The sequence below is a fragment of the Aythya marila genome (assembly GCF_965140915.1).
Source record: "Aythya marila genome assembly, chromosome: 4".
Classification (NCBI taxonomy): domain Eukaryota; kingdom Metazoa; phylum Chordata; class Aves; order Anseriformes; family Anatidae; genus Aythya; species Aythya marila.
The window spans coordinates 64,989,297-65,013,020 of NC_139045.1; the positions used below are offsets into that span (position 1 = coordinate 64,989,297).

Here is a 23,724-nt window from a genome sequence, read left to right on the forward strand (position 1 = left end):
ACCTTCCTTGGCAGCCTGTCCCAGTGCTCCATCACCCTCATCATGAAGAAGTTCTTTCACATGTTGGTGCGGATCTTCCTCTGTTCCATCTTGTGGCCATTGCCCCTTGTCCTGTCCCCACAAACCACTGAAAAGAGGTTGGCCAAATCCCTCTGTCTCCCACACTTAGGGTACTTATAAACATTAATAAGATCCTCTTTGTCTTATTTTCTCCAGGCTGACCAGACCCAGGTCTCTCAGCCTTTCCCTACAGGGCAGATGCTCCAAGCCCCATATCAGGCTCTTGCTGAGACCAGCGGGGCTGCGCTTGGACAAAGCTAAGCTGCAGTATAGATAGAGCAAAGCATGCTCGTGTAAGACATTGTCTTAATCACCTTTCCACCTAAAAGCAGAATAAATGAAGTCACCTAATGCACATTTGCTTGCATGCCTGGATTTTCATTTTAAAGAACCTTTTGCAAGTGGATATATGATTTTTTTAGTAATTGTGCCTGCATGTGGATGAGCAGGACAGGCTTTGGAATCTGGTGGGGGTAATTGGGTCTCCCCAGTGTGCGTGCTTCCATGTGAACGTTGAGTTAGTTAACCTCCTCATCGTGGATGAAGAAACATATCAATGCAATTCTGGAAAACATTTATTTATTTATTTTTAAGTTGAAGTGTAGAGGTGCATAGTCTATTGAACCTATTTTGTGATATTTTAAGTGAGGGTAGGCTTTAGGCTGGGTTTCATTAGGAGCAGATGAGAGGTATGTTGAGAAGCATTGGGTTTTTGTGAATCCCTCTGAAGATGGTGATTTTGACCAGCATGCATTGAAAGGCATAAAGATGATTTTCCTGGTAGTCAAAGTATTTCTTTGATCAGATGAACACGGGAAATCATATGTATAGATCTGAACGGACAGCGAGGAATAAGCAAGTCTAATATATTTCAGGAACGAGATGAGTGCCTGAATGTGGAAGAGAGAGTAGGGGAGACAGGCAGAAGGGTTGGAAGTGCACTGTGATTGCTGCTGGTATGATTTGGCTTTTGAAAAGTGATGTAAAACAGATGCTACGTATCTTGAGATGATTACATATGATACAATAGCATTTTTCTTTATTTTTCTTAATGCAAATTTTCCCTACCCACAAGTGCCTGATTTTCTTTAAAATTAGTTTAGGTTTAATGGAAGATAGACACTATTATCTTTAGTCAAGACTGAGTTGAAGGCTTTCAGATCTAACATTGCAATTTCTTCTTTTGGCTTATTTCACTTAAGTTTGATCCTAACTCTGAACATCTTGCTTTTCATCCTTATTTCAGAGATCAGTGCAACTCTAGCACATTTTGTGTAAATTACAGTGGTGCATTCAACTGTAAGTTGGCCCTAAAATGATCCTTATGGTTATCATAGAATCATAGAAAGACTTGGATTGGTAGGGACCTTAAAGATCATCCCATTCCATCCCCCTTGCCTTAGGTAGGGACACCTCCTACCAGTCCAGGCTGCCAAAAGCCCCATCCAACCTGATCTTGAACACCTCCAGGCATGGGGCATCCACAGCTTCTCTGGGCAACCTGTTCCAGTGCCTCACCACTCTCATAGTAAAGAATTTCATCCTAATATTTAACCAAAATCTCCCCTCTTTTAGTTTAAAACCACTTCCGTGTGTCCAGGTCCCTCTGGATGGCAGCCCTTCCTTCTGGTCTATCGACTACACCACTCAGCTTAGAGTCACCTGCAGACTTGCTGAGGGTGCACTCGATCCCATTGGCTATGTCATTCATAAAGATATTAAACAGCACCAGTCCCAAGAACCATTGTGGGACACCACTCATCACTGGCCTCCGCCTGGACACAGAGCCATTGACTGTAGCTCTCTGGCTGCCTTGCAATTGGAAAACAGCGGCATTAAAGTGTGAGTAGCCTCCATGTCCAGAGAGAGTACATGCACTTTTCCAAGTAGTAAGTGTCTTGTAAATACTAGGGTCTTCTGTAGCCATTGGTTTTAATCAAATTACGTTTTAATTTGTCAAACAGCAGTTTTTAGTGGATAGGGTGAGTTTGTTTTTCTTTTTGAACACTATGTTGTTTGTAGCCTTGTGGTCTGTTTACATATCTTAAATAACGTAATTTTCTTTATTTTGATTTTTAGGAGAATGACATCTTCCTGGGCTGGGAAAAGGGAGCTTACAAAAAATGGGGAAAGAGTAAGAAAAAGTGCTCCGATCTAACACTAGAGGAAATGAAAAAACAGGCTGCTGTCCAGTGTCTTCGCTCTGCTTCTGATGAAGTAAGTTGGGATTCTTTAACAGATTCTTAAGACTTTATGCCATTCTTTGAGTTAGATATATTTAACTTGTGATGGTTGATCATCTAGTCTGTGGCTTCTTAAAATACAGTATCCCCAAGAGTTCTCTCAAGTGTTCTTGTTTTTCTTTAGGAAATTATGAAACCTTTATGTGGCAGCAGGATTTCACAAAAGATTCTGTACCATGTAGTGTCATGCCTTCCTTTCTGCAAGCCCACACCTATTATTGTTGAGGACAGTTGCAATGCACCAGTTTGTGCTGAAATTACCACAAAGCTTTGCATAAGGGTAGTTGTTAAAACTCTGGATTTACTTTGTGTTGAACTCTGTCTGAGCAGCAAGGAGTAGAGTATTTGGGCGGAAAGTCATCTTGCTTTGTGCATGGTGTATGTGCAATCCAGAATTGCTAAATAAGATGCAGTGTAAGTACCAAACATTAATTTTCTACATTGCGTCATTAAGTGGAAGTGGAGTTGAAGCATGCTGACTGGAGAAGGTAAGGAGAGGTGAAGGCAGCAATGGGAAAGTGGTGAAAGGGAGGCTGTAGAAGGAATTGTTTTTAAAAAAAAGTCTGTGGCATAGATCAATGAAAGCTCTTCAGAGAGATTTTTCAGACAACAGAAATCAGAAAGTCTCTATCTTTTAGTTACAAAACTACAAATACTTTTATCTGTCACCACTGAGGTGAAACTCTGCCCCCGTCTATGCAGCTTGGTTGCGTTATTGCTCCATACAACTTCCTGGTCACGTCTGTGATTGCACAAGCATTTGTGTGGTTGTGTGGAGAGCAGGATTGGGAAAGAGAATCAGTATCCTGAGATTAACCTGGTTGGGGCGGAGGAAATGTTAACCTAGAGAAGTTTCCCGGTCAGATTTGTATAGAGACTTGCCCCAGCAAGAAAGAGGAAGGTATGCAACTAAGAATAGTGGAGGATGTCGTATTGATTTATGTGGTTATTTCCTGCACCACCATCTTCAACAGCATTCCTATCATATATTGGCTTACTTTTATGAAGCTACTTGGGCAGAGTTACTAAAGTGTTAACTGACTAATTGGGGAGTTTTCTGAACTCCCTTTTTCCCTTTACTTACAATCTGAGCAAAGTGATGCAAAATGTAATTTTGTTGGGAATTTACTGTGCTCTTGTAGTTGCAGAGTGTTGAGGTCAGCACTCTGACTACTGTAAAACTAAAAGTAAATATGAAGCAAGTATGAAGAAATAATTGCAAGAGGTAATGCCTTTCTGATGGTATGACTGTCTTTGTGTACTTGTTTTATAAACAGCAAAACAGTAGTCTCATACATAGACTACAGGAATATTGATTGATTTTTAGCTTTAGGAATGATGCATCATCACATAAATGACAATGAAGGAGCATCACTCAGAGCTAAATTTATGTTTAGAAAAACAGTTGAAAAGAAAAAAGGAAAGAGATTGATTTATTACCAATCCCTGCTCTGCTTCCCCTTGAATGTTTGTTTAATCTAAAACAGAGTAAGAAGGGAGGAAGCCCTTCAAGTAGGCTTTTAAAAGAATGAAAAGATGCATGATCTGAAACTCTGAACAAGTAACTTCCTCTGACTCCTGCCACATTGTCAGATTTTATTGTTCAATGGGAAACTATAATCTGTAACCTGTAGACTCCTGTTGTTATATCAGGGCTATTTTGACATCTGCTACGTGCCCAGATACTTAAGCTTGCACATTTGGTGTCTTTAACGAAACTGTAGGTTATGTTCTTTTTTTCTCCCATTTTCAAACACAGGGTTTGAACATTGTTGCTTAAAGCTTTTTTGTAGGTAATTTAATGTGTATTGTAGAAGAGACAAGCATTTGCTAAACTCTAGAGTTGAGGGAGGGAGGTGATCCTGCTTTGATATGAGAGATACCTTAAAATAACTTTTAGGGAATCTTTTCTTCCTGCTTCTTGAACACACTTCCTATGTTGGCTGGTGTCAGTATGTATTTTTGTGTGCTGATTCAACAGGAGTACTTGGTGGTTCTTGTACTTTCAAACAGTATTGTAATGCCATTCAGGCTGCTCTATGCAATGTTCATGACTTAATTGCAAGATAAAAATACTCCAAGTGGTGTGTGACAAGTGTTCTTATAAACTGCTAAAATACAAATAAACAACTCTTTCCAATACCACTTGAAATTTTAACTGTTTCCTGAATCGTCTGAAAATGTTTACCTTTTTGTCAAAGCAAAAGAAAAAGTATCTAAGAGGAAGAAGTTGCACGTTTTGTTACATCTTCATAAATACACTAAGTAGCAGCTTCTCAAATTTGGTCTTGGACTAGGCTAGGCTTGCTCCTCTCAATCAGGTAGGATGCCAATTAGTGTAAATCACCCTCCCTATACGTGCTAGTTTTCCTGTTTCTTTTAATCTCAGTTATGAGTCTTACTGTAATCTGAAAGAGTACTGAAAAACACTTTTTTTTTTTTTTTTTTTTTTCTTTCTCTGTGGTCCTTTTCCAAAGTAAGTGGATACAGAAATCAGTATCCTCACCCTGACATGTAACTCTTCCAGCCTAACCTCTTCTTTCAACCTTAGCACTGGAGCAGAGCAACCAAGGTTGGGGTAGTTCTGTTATTCAGAACAATATAAAGAAGTTTAAGTGCACTTAAACTGAAGTGTATTTAATTACTATTGTATTTAAGTGAAAATGCCTAGATTTGATCTGTGTGTGTCTGTAGAGAAAGTATACAGACGTGTACATGCACCCAAAGTTTTGTTTTGTTTTAAAAAAAGAAGACAAATGAAAACATGAGGATTCTGAAACTTGATTTTTTTTTTTTAGGGGTGCAAAAGCATGCAGAGAATGAAAGCATATTGAGGGTTACTAATAACTTTTCTAACTCTTATAAGCAATGCAAGAGATCCAAGTACCATGCTTTTGATCTTCATACTATATTATTTAAACTAATAATGCATTGAGAAATTGCCGAGTATTTGCCTCCTCCCATTCAACAGTAATCAAAAGCCTGAAAGTTGAGTGATTGCTACAAGAAGATCTTGTCTGATGTGTGGTAGGGAGAGGAAATCATAAAATAGATGAAAATTCCCTTGATAAGAGTAAATGCTGTTTTGTCAGTCTTTCGTGTAAAGGCTGAAATAAATGTTCTGAAAATTTCTGTGGATTTTCATTCTTAGGGAGCGTTTTGTTTGGTAGCTTAGTTGTGTTCCTTTTAAAATTCAGTACTGTGTCTCGTTAAAAAAAAACGAGACACAGTAACAACTAATGCTGTAAAACATTAGAGACAGAAATCCAAGATTCTGGTTATAAATTTTTTTATTAAATTTATAGTGCAGAAAACAAGCATTTGACTTCAAAAAGCCTAAGTTTCTTTCTGAACCATTTCCTAAGTTATGCAGTATAACAAGCGAGGGAGGCTGACCACTTAGCATCACTTATGTCTCACCATGGCTGAGTATGTTGTGCACTAAGTACTTTTGTGAGAGAAGACCTGGTTTTGACGAGTACTCTCTGGGACACGTAAGAATGTAAACAGTTTACATATGCATATTTTGAGGACAGTATTTTTTGTGTGACAAGCATTTTGATGTCTCAAGGTGTTGATTTTTCAAGTGCTGCAGACACTCTTGATGCAGTTAGAAGCAGAAAAGATGCAAATACGTTGCAACTTACCCAAAAATGAAGACAGAAGGACAATGAGAAGAACCTTCAAGACAAGTACTTCTGTGCGGTACTTGCAAACCAGTTGCTATTTTTACTGCCAGTTCTATTTTTTTTTTCCAAAACACTTGAATGGAATATAAAGAACACTTCAAAGAGATGTGCTGAAGAATTGTTCAAATTCTAAAATGCCCATTAATTATTGACTTTGCTTAGAAATCTTATTCTCTTATCCTTCTGAAATATAGAAGTAATTTAAAAGTGATGGTTTGTAATTAACTGGCAGAGTAAGGGTATCCATTCTAATGGAATGCTGGGTTGAAAAAACAACTGCTTAGGACTGAGGAATATTTATGTAAAATTCCTTATTTTTGTCAAAGGACTTTTATAATGAAAGTACTGCCTCAAAAATTGAGTAAAAACAGCAGTTGCTGTCATTAAATGACTTTCTGTTGTTGTTCTGTCTGGTACACCTGAAACTGAGAAGGTCAGTTTGTTCATATATAGTTTCTGAGATGCTTTTACTTTTTAAGCCTCTTAATTCTGAAAGTCAGTAAATTGCTTTGGATTTGAATAATGAAACTTGTTAGTAAGAGGACAGAACACAGGATCTCTGGTACCCTGAAGTTTAGCAAGGTGGGTACTGTCTGAGCAAGGCTGGAATTCTAGGTTACTTTTTGGAAACTGATACGTGTAAGGCTTTTCAGTAGGTGCATTTCCTACTCATAATGTTGAAAACTACTTACAGGTATGTTACATGTCCCTTGGTCACAAATCCAGGCCTGATTGCCTTTTAACTGACTGCTCAATAGAGTGAGCAGGTTAGTTATTGAAGTTCCTGTGTACTTCACTCACTGAACATGTGTACTGTGACATGTGAAAGTCTACCCCAAGATGGTGCTAGAGCTTTAATTAAAGTAATCAGTGTATCATTATTCTGCTGAACTGTGTGAGGACATCTTAAGGTGTGGGCATGCTGCAGTTTGGAGCGTTGGCTTTGCTTGCTCTCAACTATGAGGGAGGATCACCCTTCTGATGGCTGGTATCGTATGGGAGTGCTTAGGGGACCAAGTCCTTTCCTGGACAAGTTATACCTGGATTGCTGTTTCTTGATGTATCCCCTAGTTTGAATTTCTTAACTCTCAATTTTCTTTGGTTTTACATGCCGACATGCAAAATGTTTGTCCTTCTTCCTGCTGTATTCTAAATGGTTAAGTAGTAAACATTTCTGTGTGTCTGACAAGGATGATTGCTGGAATCTTTTTCCAGGAAATTCATAAACACTTCACAACATCAGAGCATGTAATCTTCCTTCTGGGTCATGTAGTTGGCCTTCTGGAAAGGCGTATACTATCTGTCTTTAGAACATGTAGCATTATTTAGGAAAGGATTTTAAAATTAGTCAAGGTGCTAAGAAGGATTTTTAATGAGATGTATGTTTTGAAATTTAAAACTGAGCTAGAACTGGTATCACTTTTTTTTTTTCCCCTGTGAGAAAGTGCCGTAGGGTTTTATTATATCCAACCAGTCATTGTTTCTGTACACTAATTTCATTTGTATTGGTTTAAGAGAATTTGCATTGGCTCTGTGTTAACCAAATCTGTTGGCTTACAAAATTTATCTAATCTGTGTTGCACTGAATTTGACAAACTGTTAAACTGTATTTTATAACTTCGGGTACTATATAGAAAACTGAAGTGAATTTGTCTTGACAAGGTAATCATCACAGAATAAAATAGTTGCAATAAATCAATTCCTTTCTCCTTATCACTTTTGCAGTCCAGTAACATTCATGGTAACGTGTATCTGCTTTGTCAGGTTACTGAAACTGCTACCCTGAGAATAATAGTAATTTTCAATGAAGTTGACAAAGTTTTAATTATTCCAATGTTTATACCAGTTTTCTTGATACAGAATAAGTATATATTGAACTGGAAAAGTTCTTCGCAGGAGCTAAGTCTATATGGAAGTTACATTTAAAAGTTACTTCATTTCACGTGTGCTCCCAACAATAACGGGAGCACAGAGGGGCAAGGGGATTCTTTTGCCAGCATCTTCTCTGAGAAATCTGGGACAGAAAGAAGTTTGTATATCCATGTGAAGAGAGAAGATGGTACGCTGTTTCAGACACACAGCCATGGCTGTGAGAATGGTAGAGAGGTCAGTTATGGAATATGAACTTGGGTTTCATCATAAAATCTACTAGACTAATTTTCCTTAGTGTAGGAAACCACCATTTTCCATAAATCCATAATTGGAGCCCATTATGAATTCTTATCTTAAGAAGAAGCAGACTTCAGTGTACCTAACAGGGAATTTCCAGGTGTCCCTTCTTTAGTTTGCCCTATGCAAAAAATCACTTTTGCATGACTGTTGAAAAACTTTTAAGAGTTTCTCCCATTTCATTGGGATACATACAGATAAGAATAGTTCAGCATCTTAGAGCTGAAGTAGTGTGATTAAACAGTAAGCACTGCTTACAAGGATACTAAATCTGTTCTGGCTTCGAAGTCAGCATGTTTCTTAACAAACGATTAATAATATTCAAGAGTATTTTTTATTATTTTTTTTTTTTTCAGAGAGAAGTTATCTTTTCTTTAAGAAAGAACTTGAATCTCAATGTAGCTCACTTTAGGATTAGGAATCTATAGCGGCTAGAATGAAGTCACTGTAGAATTAAGTTATTTAACTCCTGTTTAACAGTTCAGCTGATTTGGTAACCCACATTTAGGGATAGTGCGTTCATGTTAAGTCAGTTTGAGTTTAGAACATGGTGTGTAAAGTGGAGAGTAAAATCTCTGGAACCTGAGCCTGATTCTAGATACGTGATTTACCTTTCCTAATGCTGTCTTAGTAAAGAAGACAGGACTAAGAGAGTTGCAAGGAAGTATTTTTGTCTTCTTGTTGGAGAGCTGTTGCTTAAATATTGCTTGAAGTTGGATGTTTTTTTACATTGTCTGTTTGTCTGCTAAAAGAAATCAGACATTCCAAGATCGTACATCTGTTGAAGATTATTCAGAAATAATCACTTACTCATAGCCCTAATAGAGAAGTTAATAATTGTTTTTTTTTTTTTTTTTCTGATTGTACCAATATCTTTGGTGTAAATCATTGTGTATTCAAGTAAAAAGATAAAGATTTGCATTCTTGCTACTGAAGGGACCAACAGTGTTGTTCAAATACGTTCTCTGTCATCTATCTTACTATATTGGAAGAAAATAGCAAAATGCAAACTGGAGCATTCTTTTATTCCTTAGAGCTCTACATGGATTGATCCCTCCAGGAGGGATGTTGTTTTGGTGGATTTATTTATATATTTAGTGGTGATCTTGGGGGTGTGGATTTCTTTAGTCCTTTCTATCTGTTGAGTACCTCTTTTGAGACTATTGGCAGAGATTCTTGGATTTGATTAGAAATTAGATACCTTTTCCAACAAGATTAAGTATAACAGTTACCATTTTCTATGCAACTTCAAATAATAAATTTCCTGCTGAGCCTTAAAACCAGGTCCAGGAAACAGTGACAAGGCTGGCCAGCGATCAGCTTGCTTTTGCAAGACAGCACTAAATTGACCTGATCATCTAATCTTGATATTTATGAACATAAAGATAATGCTTTTTGCTTGTTTTTCACTTGTTTTGGTTTCAGACTTTGCAAAACTACTCACCACACTATATAGAACTCAGCTTATTTTGGGTGCCTGTATTTACAGGACTGTCCTGCTTCCCCACACAGGTGTGTTGTTCTGAAGATCGGTAAAAGCTGATGCAGGACATTAAGCACAAACAAAAGGAATACATGGCTGAATTTACCTGGGAATTGTTTCTTGAGCAATAGATTTACAGACACAGCTTAAAGTGGAAATAAATGGAGCATTCCTCATATAGATGAATAGCAGATCCAGGAATTTTAACTGGAAATTCCTCCATGCAGTTAGCAAGGGAAACAGTAAGTTATTTGTCATGTATGCTTAATAAAATTTGTAACCTCAAGAAAACTTACGTACTATGGCAGTAACTGCAGGAAACTGAAGAAAATTTCAGGAGTTTGGGAAGCAGTGAAGATGGTTGTTTTTTGTTAGCTTGTGTGCTCCTGCCCCCTTGACCATTGATTGGCAAGTTACAGTCTGCTCTCATCCTGGAAGCAGTCTGAGGTGCTTATTGCAGATTCTTAAATTGATGTTCAATAAAAAGTAAGATGACCTTGTGACTCTTCTTTTAGACTTCTACAGAAAATAAAATTGTGGTACTTATAACTAGATACACTGTACTGCATCAGAATTTTAGAAAATGAAACCTAGACTTCTATCTAGCTCTCTTTATCCTACAAAATATAGAAATAGATGTGTGGTTGCAATGAATCATGTCTTGTCTTATTCAGTTCACATGGCTAAACAGCTGATTCATATGGAATAGCTACCTAATCCTTCACTTGGTGACAGGCTGCATGCCAAGAAAACAGTCCTGATGCACTACAATCAAAGTACATCTTGGTCTGGAGAGCCTGATGTCCTGTTAAAAGAATGATTTGAAACTATGGATATATTGATTAACCTTAATTTCTAGATCATTTCAACTCTTTCTGTGAAAGAAGCATCAGAATTCTGCTCCAGATGACCCTGCATGAGCAGGGTTTTGGACCAGATGAACTCCGCAGGTACTTTCAAACCTACACAATCCAGTGAGTCTGTGAAATGTGATGAAAACAGGAAAGTGAAGTGAGGACTTATTTCTAGCTTATACTTTTGAAACAACTTTTTTTTTTTTTTTTTAAAAAAAAAAAAAAAGGAAAGAAAAAAAAAAAAGGAAAGAAAAAAAGAAAACTTTTTTTTGTTGTTATACTGAAGCGTAATGCTTCTCTTCAAAAATCTTAAAAAGGAACAAGGAACTTCCCTCATAACTTACAGACCTCAAGTAACAGGCCATGTTTAGTAAATAATCCAGGGTACACAGTTCAAAGCTTCTGAAGGAAGGTATTAATTTAGGTTAAGCTAGAAAGGGGGGGGAACAATGCCACAACCTTTGCCTCATGAGTTGTGTAACCTGATGGAATTTTTCTGTTTCTGCAGATAAGTTCTGGTACATCAGATTTGGAAAGCTCATTCAAAATGAACTCTTTTTTTTTTTTTTTTCCCCTTGCCATGTTTTCTCCTTTTTTGTCCAGAATTTTTGGCTATTCCTTGTTTACAAACAATGTATGTACATGTATTTGCCCAGCATTTTTTGGATGGAAGTGTGCAAGCCATAACTAGATGACATTACTTGGGCTGCGGAGCCAGTGGAAGAGCAAAATTCTGTTATCTATGCTATCCTCAGTTCTGTAGAATGACTACATGAAATAATAGTGGTGCTCGAACATTTCTGATCAAATTTGGGGGAAAATAAAGGCATTAAATCTTTTGGACAGTGACCGTGTGGTGCTTGTTTGCAGCCTTCAGAAGTAATCTGCTAGCGGAGATAAAGGTCAGCAAGAATTAAAGTGGTAGGGCCTAATGTTCGACTGCTTCATCCTAAAAACTCTCAGAGCATTAGAAGCCAGTGGCCACTGCTACGTAGGCAACAGTTCTTAGTGGACTCTCATATTGTGCACATAATTATAGTTTGTTTCCATGGTTCACAATTAATTAAATTGATTATTTTAAATTTATAAAAGGATTTCTGAAATAAATTTACAGATTTAGTACCTTCTGGGAACGTTTTCTGCAGTTTTACAGGGATGCAAACATGTTCAAATGCAATTTGATTGCTGGAAGCTTGTGGTCTCTGACTGCTCCACTTGAAAAGCAGAGCATGTTAAAAAGATCTTGAAGTTTTGTCATTACCTCTGCATACTTTTGGATGCGTGTGTCTATACATATGTTTGTATGCAATACTGTATTGCAGTGTTACATGCAGTATGTCTAAATACTTTTATATTTACTTCTAAACAGTGAGCTTTGCTTTTTTTTTTTTTTTTTTTTTTCCACTGCTCTCATTCCTCATTATGCAGAACTACATTAATTTGCCTCTGAATGTTGGTCTGTAAGCAAGACTATTAGAGAGCGTCCTATAACTGTAGCAGTCAGATTGACTGTTCTTTTCATGCTGGGTGAGTTCAGAAGCTTAATTTATCTATTAGCACAGTCGTTCCTGTGCCAGTAATATAACACCTCTCCTTTATGTAAGCCTTCCCTTGCCTCAGCCAGCTGATGAAAAGCCAAAAAGCACAGCTTTTGGTGGAACTGGATGTAAGTTAAAGCAGAGGAAAGAAATAGGATGTTTGAAAAAGTAGAATAGAATAAAAATGTGTGGAGGAGGATTTGAGCAAAATGTAAGTATGAATTAAAAAAAAAAAAAAAAGACGCTGCCTTCTGTAGCTGGAATGAGAGCAAAGGGTTAGTGGAAATCTGGGTCAATAGTTTAAATAATCTCACAGGTGATCATGAGATTTAAGGTTTTCATGTTGGAATTACAAAAGCAATCCTAATTAAGTGCTAAGATTTCCACATTGAAAAGTACTTTCAAGATACTCTAGTATTTGTCCTGTTTGGGGACTATCTTTTAATTTAAACCTAAGCAAAGCACTCTAGGCAGATCACCTAATTTTGTGAAGGCAGCGCCTGAAATATCCTGCTTTCTGGCACTGGGGTTGCTGCAACTACAATGCATTAACTTAAACAATGAAAAATTACATTTAATAAATCACATATTCAGCCAAGAACATGGTCATATATAGAATAGTTGCTGTGGCATTTGCTTCATTGTCTGCAGCCTGTTTTACATACTGCAGCAAGAGGTTGAGTAAGTGGTCTCCAGAGACTTGGCATTCTGCACAGTGCCTTCTTTTTTTTTTTTTCCCTTTTAACCTAGCACTAGCTACATAGGAGTGCTATGCAGGACAGCATGCAGCGTGTCAGCTGACTCAAGTATTAGTTTCATGGTACGGGAGGAAATGAAGTGTTTGATTTGAAAAGTTTTCCCTTCTTCAGTGTAATGGTGAGCATATCGTTGCTGTTTTGGGTGGATTTCTTGATTTGACATGATGGTGTAGATGCGATTCCTTAACTTATTTATATTGCTTAGGTTTTGAGCATTTGCTACAAGTGTCTGCTCAGTTAGAGGCTTCTGAGAGCTAGGCGAAAACAAGGCCAGCTCCTCCTCTGCTGCCCTTTTGCGGGGAGGAAGGGGGAGTCAGAAGTGATAAAGGTATAAACTGACAATTATTACAGCTACATAGGCTTGTCCATTTTACTGTGCTGCTTAGCTCTTTCTGAATAATATGATTTCTGCTAGTAAATTTACTGATCTAGAAGATACCTTCTAATGCTTAATATTGCTAAGTCATCCTCAGTTAAGTACGTGGCATAAAGTTTTATATTTAAGGCTTCAGTGCAGCAATGCTGATGCAAAAAGAAAATTGCTTTCTCACTTGACTGCAAATAATTAAAATTTAGAGGTTAGCATTAAGTCAATGATTCAGTATATGATTTTTCAAGTGTGTGTTTCTGACAGATTTAAACAAGCTGGTTTCACTGTATAATTTAGTATTCCCTTTTCTATAAAATTTACTTGTGCTTTAAAGTCATATTTTCACATTTCTTAGCAATTTCTAGCCAGTGGGCTGGAGAAAGAAGGAACTCTGAGATCTTGGAAAAACAAATCTGCCACAACAGTGACACAGCAAATCTCAAACTTCTTTTTATGCATTTCTTTACCTTTACATGTTATTCATGTTACTTTTGGAGAGTGTGCAAATTCCCTGACTATGTGCACACAAGATCGTGCTAAATTCAAGTGAGGTAGTTCTGTAGGAGGGTTTGTAGCAGTCTCAGTCTCCAGGTGGGATGGGGACAAGATACAGGAGCTGTTATTTGGGAAAACTGTGTATAAGGTACAAGAAGCTGCCCAAGTCTCTGTAGTTAGCGCTCCCAGCTGTGAGGTAAGTGAAGGGGGCTTCCCACATCCTCTTCACCTGTTTCAGATTGCCTTTTTGCTGTGATTCCAGCCTTCTGTTTACACTGCACTTTGCCAACTGCAATCTCCAAATGTGGCCCCTGCATATCGAAATAATAGCACAGTACTCACCTCACCTGGTTTTCCTTCCGAGAGGAATTAACATTCCAGGCTGTAGGTTGGTATTCAGTGTTTCGCTGACTGGCATGTAAGTTTAATTCTATTAGAATAGCGTGGTGTTTTCTCCAGTGGGACAGTTGGCAGCCCACTGTCCTGCTTTATGCAACCGCTTATCTTTCAGTGTTTTGCTGCTCTGGTACTGCTGCTTTATCTAGAACTGCTCACAAGTCCAGGCAGATGGTAAAAGCAGAAAAATGCATGTGCAAATAGCATTGAAATTGGATTTAAAAGGAAACTTGAGGGTAAAGGCTTATGTGTGGGAATAAAGGAGGAAAACAGAAGCTGATAAGGGAAGATGAATAAGCTATTTTTCCCTCTGTTCTCCTAAGCAAACAAGACTATGTTTTAAAATAAGAAAAATTAAAAAATTGGGCATTGCAAACTGACAGAGCAACGGGATATGTTTTGCATGAAGATGCTTCAGGAACTTTTCCTCTCTGTCCTTGCTAAATACCTTTTCATAGTGTTCTACTTTTCACCTTCACTCCTGATTTTGTGTCCTTTTTAACAGTCCCTTTCTCGCAGGTATAAATTGTGCAGCAAAAAGGGTCAGGCTTAGCTTTTTGAAATGTGTCTCAGTGATGAGCTGATTCTGGGACTTTTATCCTGAGACACTCAGCTAAACCAAGTGGTACAGGGCAGTAAATGTGACTATCTAGTTTGTAAAACCTTGGATATACGGTAATTTGTGACTTGCAGTTTGAATGTATTCAGTTCTTTTGTGGAATCATTTTTATCTCTGATTAATGTATTTACAGGAATGGATTTATATTTAGGAATATTTTTTCTTGCTTTTTAATGCATAATTACCATGCAAAAATACACTGCTGCCAAGATAGGTTTACTCTATCGATGTCTTTGTATAAAATGAATATTCTTTTATTTTTGGTAAGCTATATTTTCTGTTTTTTTTTTTTTTTTTTTTTTTTTTTTTTTTTGTGGTTTTGTTTTTTGTTATTGTGCAGAGCTCTGGGATTGAAACTTTAGTGGAGGAGCTTTGCTCCAGACTGAAAGACCTTCAGAGTAAGCAAGGTAAGGAATAAATCTTGAAACTTTTGAGGCTGTATATTGTATTTACTAACCCTTCTGATATTTGGGAGAAGAGGGGATGGGCTGTTATTTCAGTAGCTCTTCCTTTTAGGCCATGGAATTTAAAAATATGCTTGAATAATTTAATTCAAATAGTTCAAACAATTGTATGCTAGTATGCTTTATTTACCTAAGAAATAGCCATTCGCAAATGGAATTCTTGTGAAAAGAAGTAACTGTCCAGCCAGGCATGCTTTTTTAGTAAATATTCCATATTCAGCATTGTCTCTTCCCGCCAAAAGAAATTAAAATGCAGTGGGCTTGATTCTTTTCCTTTTGTATATCGATATTTACAAAAAATAGCTATTCTTGTGAAAATCATCTGAGTAGCTGTCACAGAGGTGTGCTTAAAATCCCTGGTCTTTAGGGAAGTGGTAATTGAGGATATTATGTTTCCAAGTGTATGGCAGGGAGCATAATATAAAATTACGTCTCCAATGGAAGTTCATTGCACTTAAATGTTTGTTCAGGCACAAAGCAGCAGCCTTTGACACCTTACAGTAAACATAATATGGGTCCGGCGTAGTATAAATAGCAATGAAGGGTAAGTATTTGCCTGCTTAAAGCATAATTTTAACTGTTTCAATTCCCTTCTTCTGTTTTTAAGCAGTAATCACTAGTCTCTCACTATTTCATAGTGCTGTGATACTTTCCTATTGAGCTGAGGTGATGCAGACCATTTATTTAGAAAAAAGTGGAATTTGTCTGCATCTTGCAGCATTTTTTATTTTTGTACTTTCACATTTTAATAGAAAGAATTAAAAATCAGTAGAGTCACCTCTCGCATAGGAAAGATGCTTTTATATCCACACAAAACACAGCAATTACTGCCAGGGTACTTTCTTTTGGTGAAATATTTAAGAAATTAGGTGTAACTATCCATAAAAATGCTTAGTTAAAGATTTTTTTTCTTTGTTATATGTAGCAATGTAAGGAGGGGATAAGGATTTGAATATGAAATAACTAAAAAAAAAAAAAAAAAAAACCTCCATAGGAAGTCTCCTAGTGGGGGCATTGTTAACCACAAAAAGGCCTGCTGCTGCTTGCCTGACATGTTTGGTGAAATTTGTGGGGTTTAGCAATACAACTGTGGGAAACTTGAATCTTTGTTGATTTCTTGAGACTTCTGTATGCGTAATATTCAGGCCATGCTTTGTTCTGTTTATAGTGTTTTATGAAAAATAGCTGCACATCCTGGTGGTTTTTGTTAAAGACTGTTATAAAATGCATTGGATTTTTGAATTTGTTAAGCATTTGGAATTTTCTTCCAAAACAGAGGAGAAGATTCACAAAAAGTTAGAAGGCTCTTTGTCTCCTGAGACTGATTTATCTCCCACAGCAAAGGATCAAGTAGAAATGTATGTTGTTGTTGTTATTATCTTAGACCCTTCTCTCTTTCCTTTTACACCCATATTTTAAAACAGTGAAGTTAACTTAGTGGTAAATCTGGAGCTTTTTGGATATTAGGCAATATTTTTTTTCCTGCCATCTTCTTTTGTTCATTTTACATATTTAAACACAAGCATTTAATGCCATGGGCTAGCTTAATTTCTGGCAAGTCCTGACTACATTTTGCTGCATTCTTTTTGGCTATATGCAGAACTCAAACCAGATTGTATTTTGGTTTGCTTGAGACCAAGTCAGCTAGACAAATTAAAAACCCTTGAAATGGTATTAATTGACATGTTTCAGGGGGAGAATCAGTTTTCTGTCTTCAGAACTCTGTCTTCTGTTGCAGAAATGGGAAACTGCAACTCTTTATAACCAAAGTGGTCTCCTGGTTACCAAGGACCTGAGAATGGTGTTCTCGTACCCAGGAGCTTTATTGTTGTCTTTTCTTGGAGATACGACTCTGCCTGTATCTTTTACTAATGACTATTGCTAGCAACAGTCTAGTCCAAGTGTTGCTACATGGATGCTACTTCTTCAGGGAGCTGATTGTGCTGGTACTTAACTTGACTGATTTCTTGTTTTTAAAAAACAACATTGAAACACATGAGAATTGGTACAAATCTCTTTATTGTTAAATACATGCTGCTTTCATGTGGCAGAAAAACACTTTTAAGTCTTGTTCCTGTTGGACAAAGCTGTGATGCATCTTAAACTACTGTATAACTATACTTTTTTGCAATAACTAAGACTCTTTTTAAAAATTGGAGCTTACTGTTTGTCTATGCAAAACCATGATTGATTTCTGCAGTAACTTTAATAACTGGAAGAACAAACTATGTAGAAGCTAACAGTTCTTGTTTTACAAAGGAGAATTAACTAGCCACTGAAATTCAGAACTGAATTGACTGAGAATCAGAACTTCCTCATTTACACTTTAAACCAAACACACGTAAGACTGGTATAGTAAATTGCTACATTATCTAATAAATTTGGAGTCAGGCCTTCACTGTTTTAAGCATTCACAATTTCTGTCTACAGTGAAATTTAATACTTCCTAGAACTGGGATTGTTTTACTTTGCTGTGTGTTTTTTAATAATTTATAAGTACTTTTAAAGCTATCTTAATCTCCCCTTTGTTGTCATTCAAATAAACAGTGCTAAGAGTGGAATGTGTGTAAGTAGAACAAACTAGATTTTTTGACAATCGGATTGGTAGTGATTTGATGTTTTACTTTCTGGTTTTAATGCCTGTCTGAAGTTCAAAGATACGAATGTCACCTTTTTGTATTGCTTTCAGGTACTATGAAGCGTTTCCTCCTCTTTCTGAAAAGCCAGTTTGCCTGCAGGAAATTATGACTGTATGGAATAAATCCAAAGTATGCTCTTACTCTAGCTCCTCATCTTCATCCACTGCTCCACCAACTAGCACAGATACATCTTCTCCAAAGGACTGCAATAGTGAAAGTGAAGTAACTAAAGATAGAAGTAATAAAGTACCTGCCACTGTACAAGAAAGAACCCAGCAGAAGAAAAGTAAAAACGAGAAAGAAAACAAGTTTAGTAACAATGCTGTTGAAGATAAGCCTGTTTTGTACAAAAAACAAGTCCGACATAAGGCTGAGGGAAAGATGCGTCCTCGCTCCTGGTCTTCTGGGTCCAGTGAGGCTGGCTCAAGTTCTAGTGGTAATCAAGGTGAATACAAGGCATCGATGAAATGTATAAAAGTAAGACATAAAACAAGAGAGGTTCGAAACAAAAAGGGGCGTAACGGGCAAAGCAGGCTTGCAGTGAAATCTGGTGAAAAGGCTGATAGAAAAGTCCACAGCGGAAGCAGTAGCAGCAGTAGCAGCGGGTCCATCAAACAGCTGTGCAAAAGAGGTAAAAGGCCATTAAAAGAAATTGGAAGAAAAGAAGCTGGCGGTAACGATGGAAAAGATTTGTATTTAGACAGCAGAAATGAAAAGGAATATAAAGAAGAACCCTTGTGGTATACTGAGCCGATCACAGAGTACTTTGTTCCTCTTAGCAGAAAAAGCAAGCTGGAGACTACATACCGCAACCGAGAAGATATATGTGGCGTAACATCAGAGGCTGTAGAAGAGTTGTCTGAATCAGTGCATGGTCTTTGTATTAGCAACAATAATATTCATAAAACATACCTCGCAGCAGGTACTTTCATCGATGGTCACTTTGTAGAAATGCCTGCAGTTCTAAATGAGGATATTGACCTCGCTGGGACCTCAATTTGTTCTCAACCAGAGGACGACAAATATTTAGATGATGTTCATCTATCAGAACTAACGCACTTCTATGAAGTGGATATTGATCAATCCATGTTGGATCCTGGTGCCTCAGATACGATGCAAGGGGAGAGTCGGATTTTAAATATGATTCGACAAAAGAGTAAAGAAAAAACTGATTTTGAGGCAGAATGTTGCATAGTGTTAGATGGAATGGAGTTGCAAGGGGAAAGTGCAATATGGACAGATTCGACCAGCTCTGTTGGTGCTGAAGGGTGGTTCTTGCAAGACCTTAGTAATTTAGCTCAATTTTGGGAGTGCTGTTCATCTTCTAGTTCTGGTGATGCGGATGGGGAAAGTTTCGGAGGAGATTCTCCTATCAGATTCTCCCCCATCTTAGACAGCACAATGCTTAATTCACACATGCTTGCTGGCAATCAAGAGCTCTTTTCAGATATTAATGAAGGGTCTGGTATAAACTCTTGTTTTTCAGTGTTTGAAGTGCAATGCAGTAACTCTGTTTTACCATTTTCTTTTGAAACACTCAACTTGGGAAATGAAAATGCAGATTCTAGTAGCACTGCTAATATTCTTGGGAAAACACAGTCTAGATTGCTAATATGGACCAAAAATAGTGCCTTTGATGAAAATGAACACTGTTCCAATCTTTCAACAAGAACTTGTAGTCCATGGTCACACTCTGAAGAAACACGTTCAGACAATGAGACTTTAAATATTCCGTATGAAGAATCCACGCAATTTAATGCAGAAGATATTAATTATGTAGTTCCTAGAGTGTCTTCAAGTTACGTAGATGAAGAAATTCTAGACTTTTTGCCAGAAGAAACCTGCCAGCAACAAGCTAGAACTTTAGGAGAAATGCCCACTTTGATTTTCAAAAAAAAATCTAAGCTAGAATCTGTCTGTGGTATTCAGCTAGAACAAAAAGCAGAAAGTAAAGACTATGAAACTACACAAGGGTGTAGTGAAAGCAGTCCACATGGAGATGGCTACAGCTCAGGGGTTATTAAAGATATTTGGACAAATATGACAGACAGAAATTCTGCAGCAATGGTAGAAATAGAAGGAATAGAAGATGAATTGTTTTCAACTGATGTAAATAACTATTGCTGCTGTTTGGATACAGAAGCAAAAGTTGAAACCCTCCAGGAGCCCAATAAAGCAGTGCAGAGATCAGAGTATCACCTTTGGGAAGGTCAAAAAGAGAATTTAGAGAAGAGAGCCTTTGTCTCGAATGATTTATCAAAAGTAGATGGTGGTGACTATACTACACCATCGAAACCTTGGGATGTTAATCAAGATAAAGAAAACTCGTTTATACTTGGCGGTGTGTACGGGGAGCTGAAAACATTTAACAGTGATGGAGAATGGGCGGTGGTGCCACCTAGTCACTCAAAAGGGAGCTTATTACAATGTGCAGCTTCTGATGTGGTGACAATAGCTGGTACAGATGTTTTTATGACTCCAGGTAACAGCTTTGCCCCTGGTCATAGGCAATTATGGAGGCCATTTGTATCATTTGAACAGAATGAGCAATCGAAGAGTGGAGATAATGGATTAAATAAGGGTTTCTCTTTTATCTTCCATGAAGACTTATTGGGAGCTTGTGGTAACTTTCAAGTTGATGAACCAGGGCTTGAGTACTCGTTCTCTTCCTTTGACCTGAACAATCCATTTTCTCAAGTTCTTCATGTAGAGTGTTCGTTTGAGCCAGAAGGAATTGCATCTTTCAGCCCTAGTTTTAAACCTAAGTCAATTCTGTGCTCTGATTCAGACAGTGAGGTTTTACACCCCAGGATATGTGGTGTTGATCGAACGCAGTACAGGGCTATACGGATTTCTCCGAGGACTCACTTTCGCCCAATTTCTGCATCTGAACTTTCTCCAGGTGGTGGAAGTGAGTCAGAATTTGAGTCAGAAAAAGATGAGGGAAGTATTGCTGTCCCTTCTCAAGTAGATGTGTTTGAGGATCCGCAAGCCGATCTCAAACCTCTGGAAGAAGATGCAGAAAAGGAAGGGCATTATTATGGAAAATCAGAGCTTGAATCTGGAAAATTCCTTCCCAGATTAAAAAAGTCTGGAATGGAGAAGAGTGCACAAACATCATTGGATTCCCAAGAAGAATCGGCTGGGATGTTGCCAGTAGGAAGCCAAGATCCGTGTTTAGAATGCAGTATGAAAGAATCCCTAGATGGGAGGGTGATGGAGAGCTCTAAAGTAAACTGCAGAATAGTGGAGCCACGTGAGGAGACTAGCAGGTTTTGCAGTTGTAAAGCAGGGTGCCATTTCCCCACATACGAGGATAATCCTGTTTCTTCAGGAGAGCTTGAAGAGGTATGTGGATGTGTAAAATTATGGAATTTGCAGCTAACAGCTGATAACCAGCAGTTCACCATGTGACAGTTCAATTTAAATGATTGTCATTATATAGCTCTCTAGAAAAATGTAGTTCTATAGAAACACGGGAGGTTCTGCCTGAACATCAGGAAACACTTTTTTGCCGTGAGGGTGACCAAGCAATGGCACGGGTTGCCCAGAGAGGTGGTGGAGTCACCCTCCTCGGAGGTACTCGGAAGCCGTCTGGACATGGTCCTGGTCAACCTCCTCTTGGTGGCCCTGCTTCAGCAGGGGGGTTGGACACGATGGCCTCCAGAGGTCCATTTGAACCTTGGTCATTCTGTGGTTCTGTGAAAAAAATTAAGCATCTTCAGGCGTTACAGTGTCATCTTGCATAGCTTTAGAAATATATGCATGTGTACACTCGTGTGACTTTACAATCTGTTTACCTGAAGTTTTTAGTTTTTTTCTGATTTACACATGTTGAAATGTACATAAATTTTGAATAGTGAGATATTACTGAATTTGATTCAAGCCTATTTTAAAACACTGAAGAGGAAAATATGAAGTCAGTCTTTTCAATATGAATTTCAACATGATTTGTGATTACTTCCAAGTAGAAGACTATGGAGTTGAATTACTGCATGTAAACTTAAGCAAAGGAGGGTTTCTAGAAAGCTTTAATTAATCTGAAAAATAGTGTTCTCCTGTTGATGTTAGACACAAAAATAAATAAAACGTGGATGCAAAATGTACATTGCTACTGCAGCACTGTAAGGAGGCCTCAGTCTAAGACTTAAGCCCAGAATTTTGTTTCAGGTCATAGTAGTCATAGGTTAAGTAATAATCAAGAGCAAAAACTCTTCCAGACATAAATAAATGGCCAAGTCTGTCTTGCTGATCGTTCCCTTTGCTCTTGAGAGGGGGAAAAAAAAATTAAAAAAATTGACCTGCAAAATCATTTCATTGAGTGGCCAGCGCAGAGAAATTGGCTGGCTAGTTAGCAGTTGGATCTTACATTCTCTTTTTCCTCTTCAGTCTCTTCTTACGCATACTTGGCAGTTGTAGCACCTCCATTGGGAAGGCATTCTTCATGCTTTTAACTGGAGAGTTGTGCCTTGTGTTGTGCTGACTGTATGCTCCTCAATTGCAAGTTCAAATTGCTAATTCATATATGGGAAAGCTAACCATTTTCTCGCTAAAACTAAAGCTAACCTTTCAGTTGAATGAAAATTGAGTTCCTTATTTTGCTTCTTGCCCATTTGTTTCTCCTCTCATTCACCTTTAAATTGATTACTATTCCTGCTTCTCTTACCAGTGTCAGTAAGTTGTTTTCTGCTGCTTGTACAAGAAAATCAAATAATTGTGGTTCCTGTTTCCCCGGAGTTTGAGGATTTTGTTTGTTTGTGCCAGGCCTTGCAATAAAAGTCACCAAAAAAACATGAGCAAACTTAGGCTGTAAGTCAGAAGAGATTCTGGAAATTACCTCTTACCAGGCAAACAGAATCTAGCTTTATCGTACAGTAGGAGGTAATAAATGAATAAATGGTATAATGCACTTATCTGTGATAGTGAGAGACTGAAGTTCCTTCCAGCCTCTTTACAGATCTCCTTTCTGGTTGCTTAGTGATCCACAAGGACGCTCATTCTTGTCTTTTCTTCAACTACTTACCAATACAAGAAAGTAGTACATTTCTGGTATAGGATAAGAAGTTTACAGTGGTTACAGAGTTTATAGTAGCTATGAGGCTTGAAAAAAACTTACTTACTGAGTACTGAATTTCCAGTATTCTGTGTTCCTTAAGCTCTGTACAAGAAGAAGCAAGCCAACTGCTTCCCGTGTTCAGGTCAAGTAATTTTATAGAAATTTTCATAGCTTCAAAACTAAAAGCTACTGTTAAGTGCAAAGGGCCAACAACTATCTTGGCAGTTTGTACTCCAGTTTGGTTTGAAATTAAGCTCTTCCTAGGGGGCTTGAGGAGCTTCATTACAACTGAAACTCAGAAAGACTGGGTTAACCAGACATCCTATATCTAGTGTGTCTCAAGAGGATGCATACGTACGCTGAGCTTTTCCAAGAGCCATTAGTGTGCATCTGAAGTTAATTGGCTTTTTGGCTTGAGAATGGAGTTATATCTATTTGTAAAAGAGAAATTTTATAAGCATTAAAACAATACATTCTAGCGTGTTGGTTATAAAGTAAACTTTAGTCAGTAAAGATTATGGTTATTTTGTGCCCAGGAATGGGTGTCACACAATTAGATCTTCTACATGTGAACTTTGTGTAAAAGTAGCAGTATTTTCCTGGGCGTTGAATTCAATATAAAATATGTAGAATCAGAACAGTTGAGGAGGGGCATTCCTCCTTAACACCCCATACGTATATGCACGGGAAAAAGAGTTTTACCTTGATCAGATGCTTGAAGAGAATTGACTGATTAGTAGAGATGAATATTTGTAAAGTATTTTTAAATGAGGCTTTCATGCTTTGTTCTGTTGACTTCTGATAACATCTAAATGTGTTGTTTTAACTCGCTGTTACCCAACAAAAGTTTGAGTCGTGTTCTGAGATACAGGTTTCTCCAACGTTTTGCAT

The 23,724-nt window shown here is 37.7% G+C and overlaps 1 protein-coding gene across 7 annotated transcripts in view; it reads left to right on the forward strand.

The window, feature by feature from the left end:
* The window catches only part of KIAA0232, a 67,705-nt gene that overhangs the window by 29,705 nt on the left and 14,276 nt on the right, over nucleotides 1-23,724 (forward strand). For 4 of the 7 annotated variants that reach the window (XR_014317492.1, XM_082760367.1, XM_082760369.1 and 1 more), the window contains exons 3-6: nucleotides 2,140-2,277; nucleotides 15,015-15,081; nucleotides 16,415-16,496; nucleotides 17,828-21,125. Coding sequence is in view for 6 of the 7 variants with exons in the window: in XM_082760367.1 (XP_082616493.1) it covers nucleotides 2,140-2,277; nucleotides 15,015-15,081; nucleotides 16,415-16,496; nucleotides 17,828-21,125 (3,585 nt within the window). In the remaining variant the exon portion in view is untranslated. Of the gene's footprint in view, nucleotides 1-2,139; nucleotides 2,278-9,673; nucleotides 9,887-15,014; nucleotides 15,082-16,414; nucleotides 16,497-17,827; nucleotides 21,126-23,724 lie in introns of all 7 variants that reach the window. The other 3 variants (XM_082760371.1, XM_082760368.1, XM_082760372.1) reach the window with 3 other exon arrangements.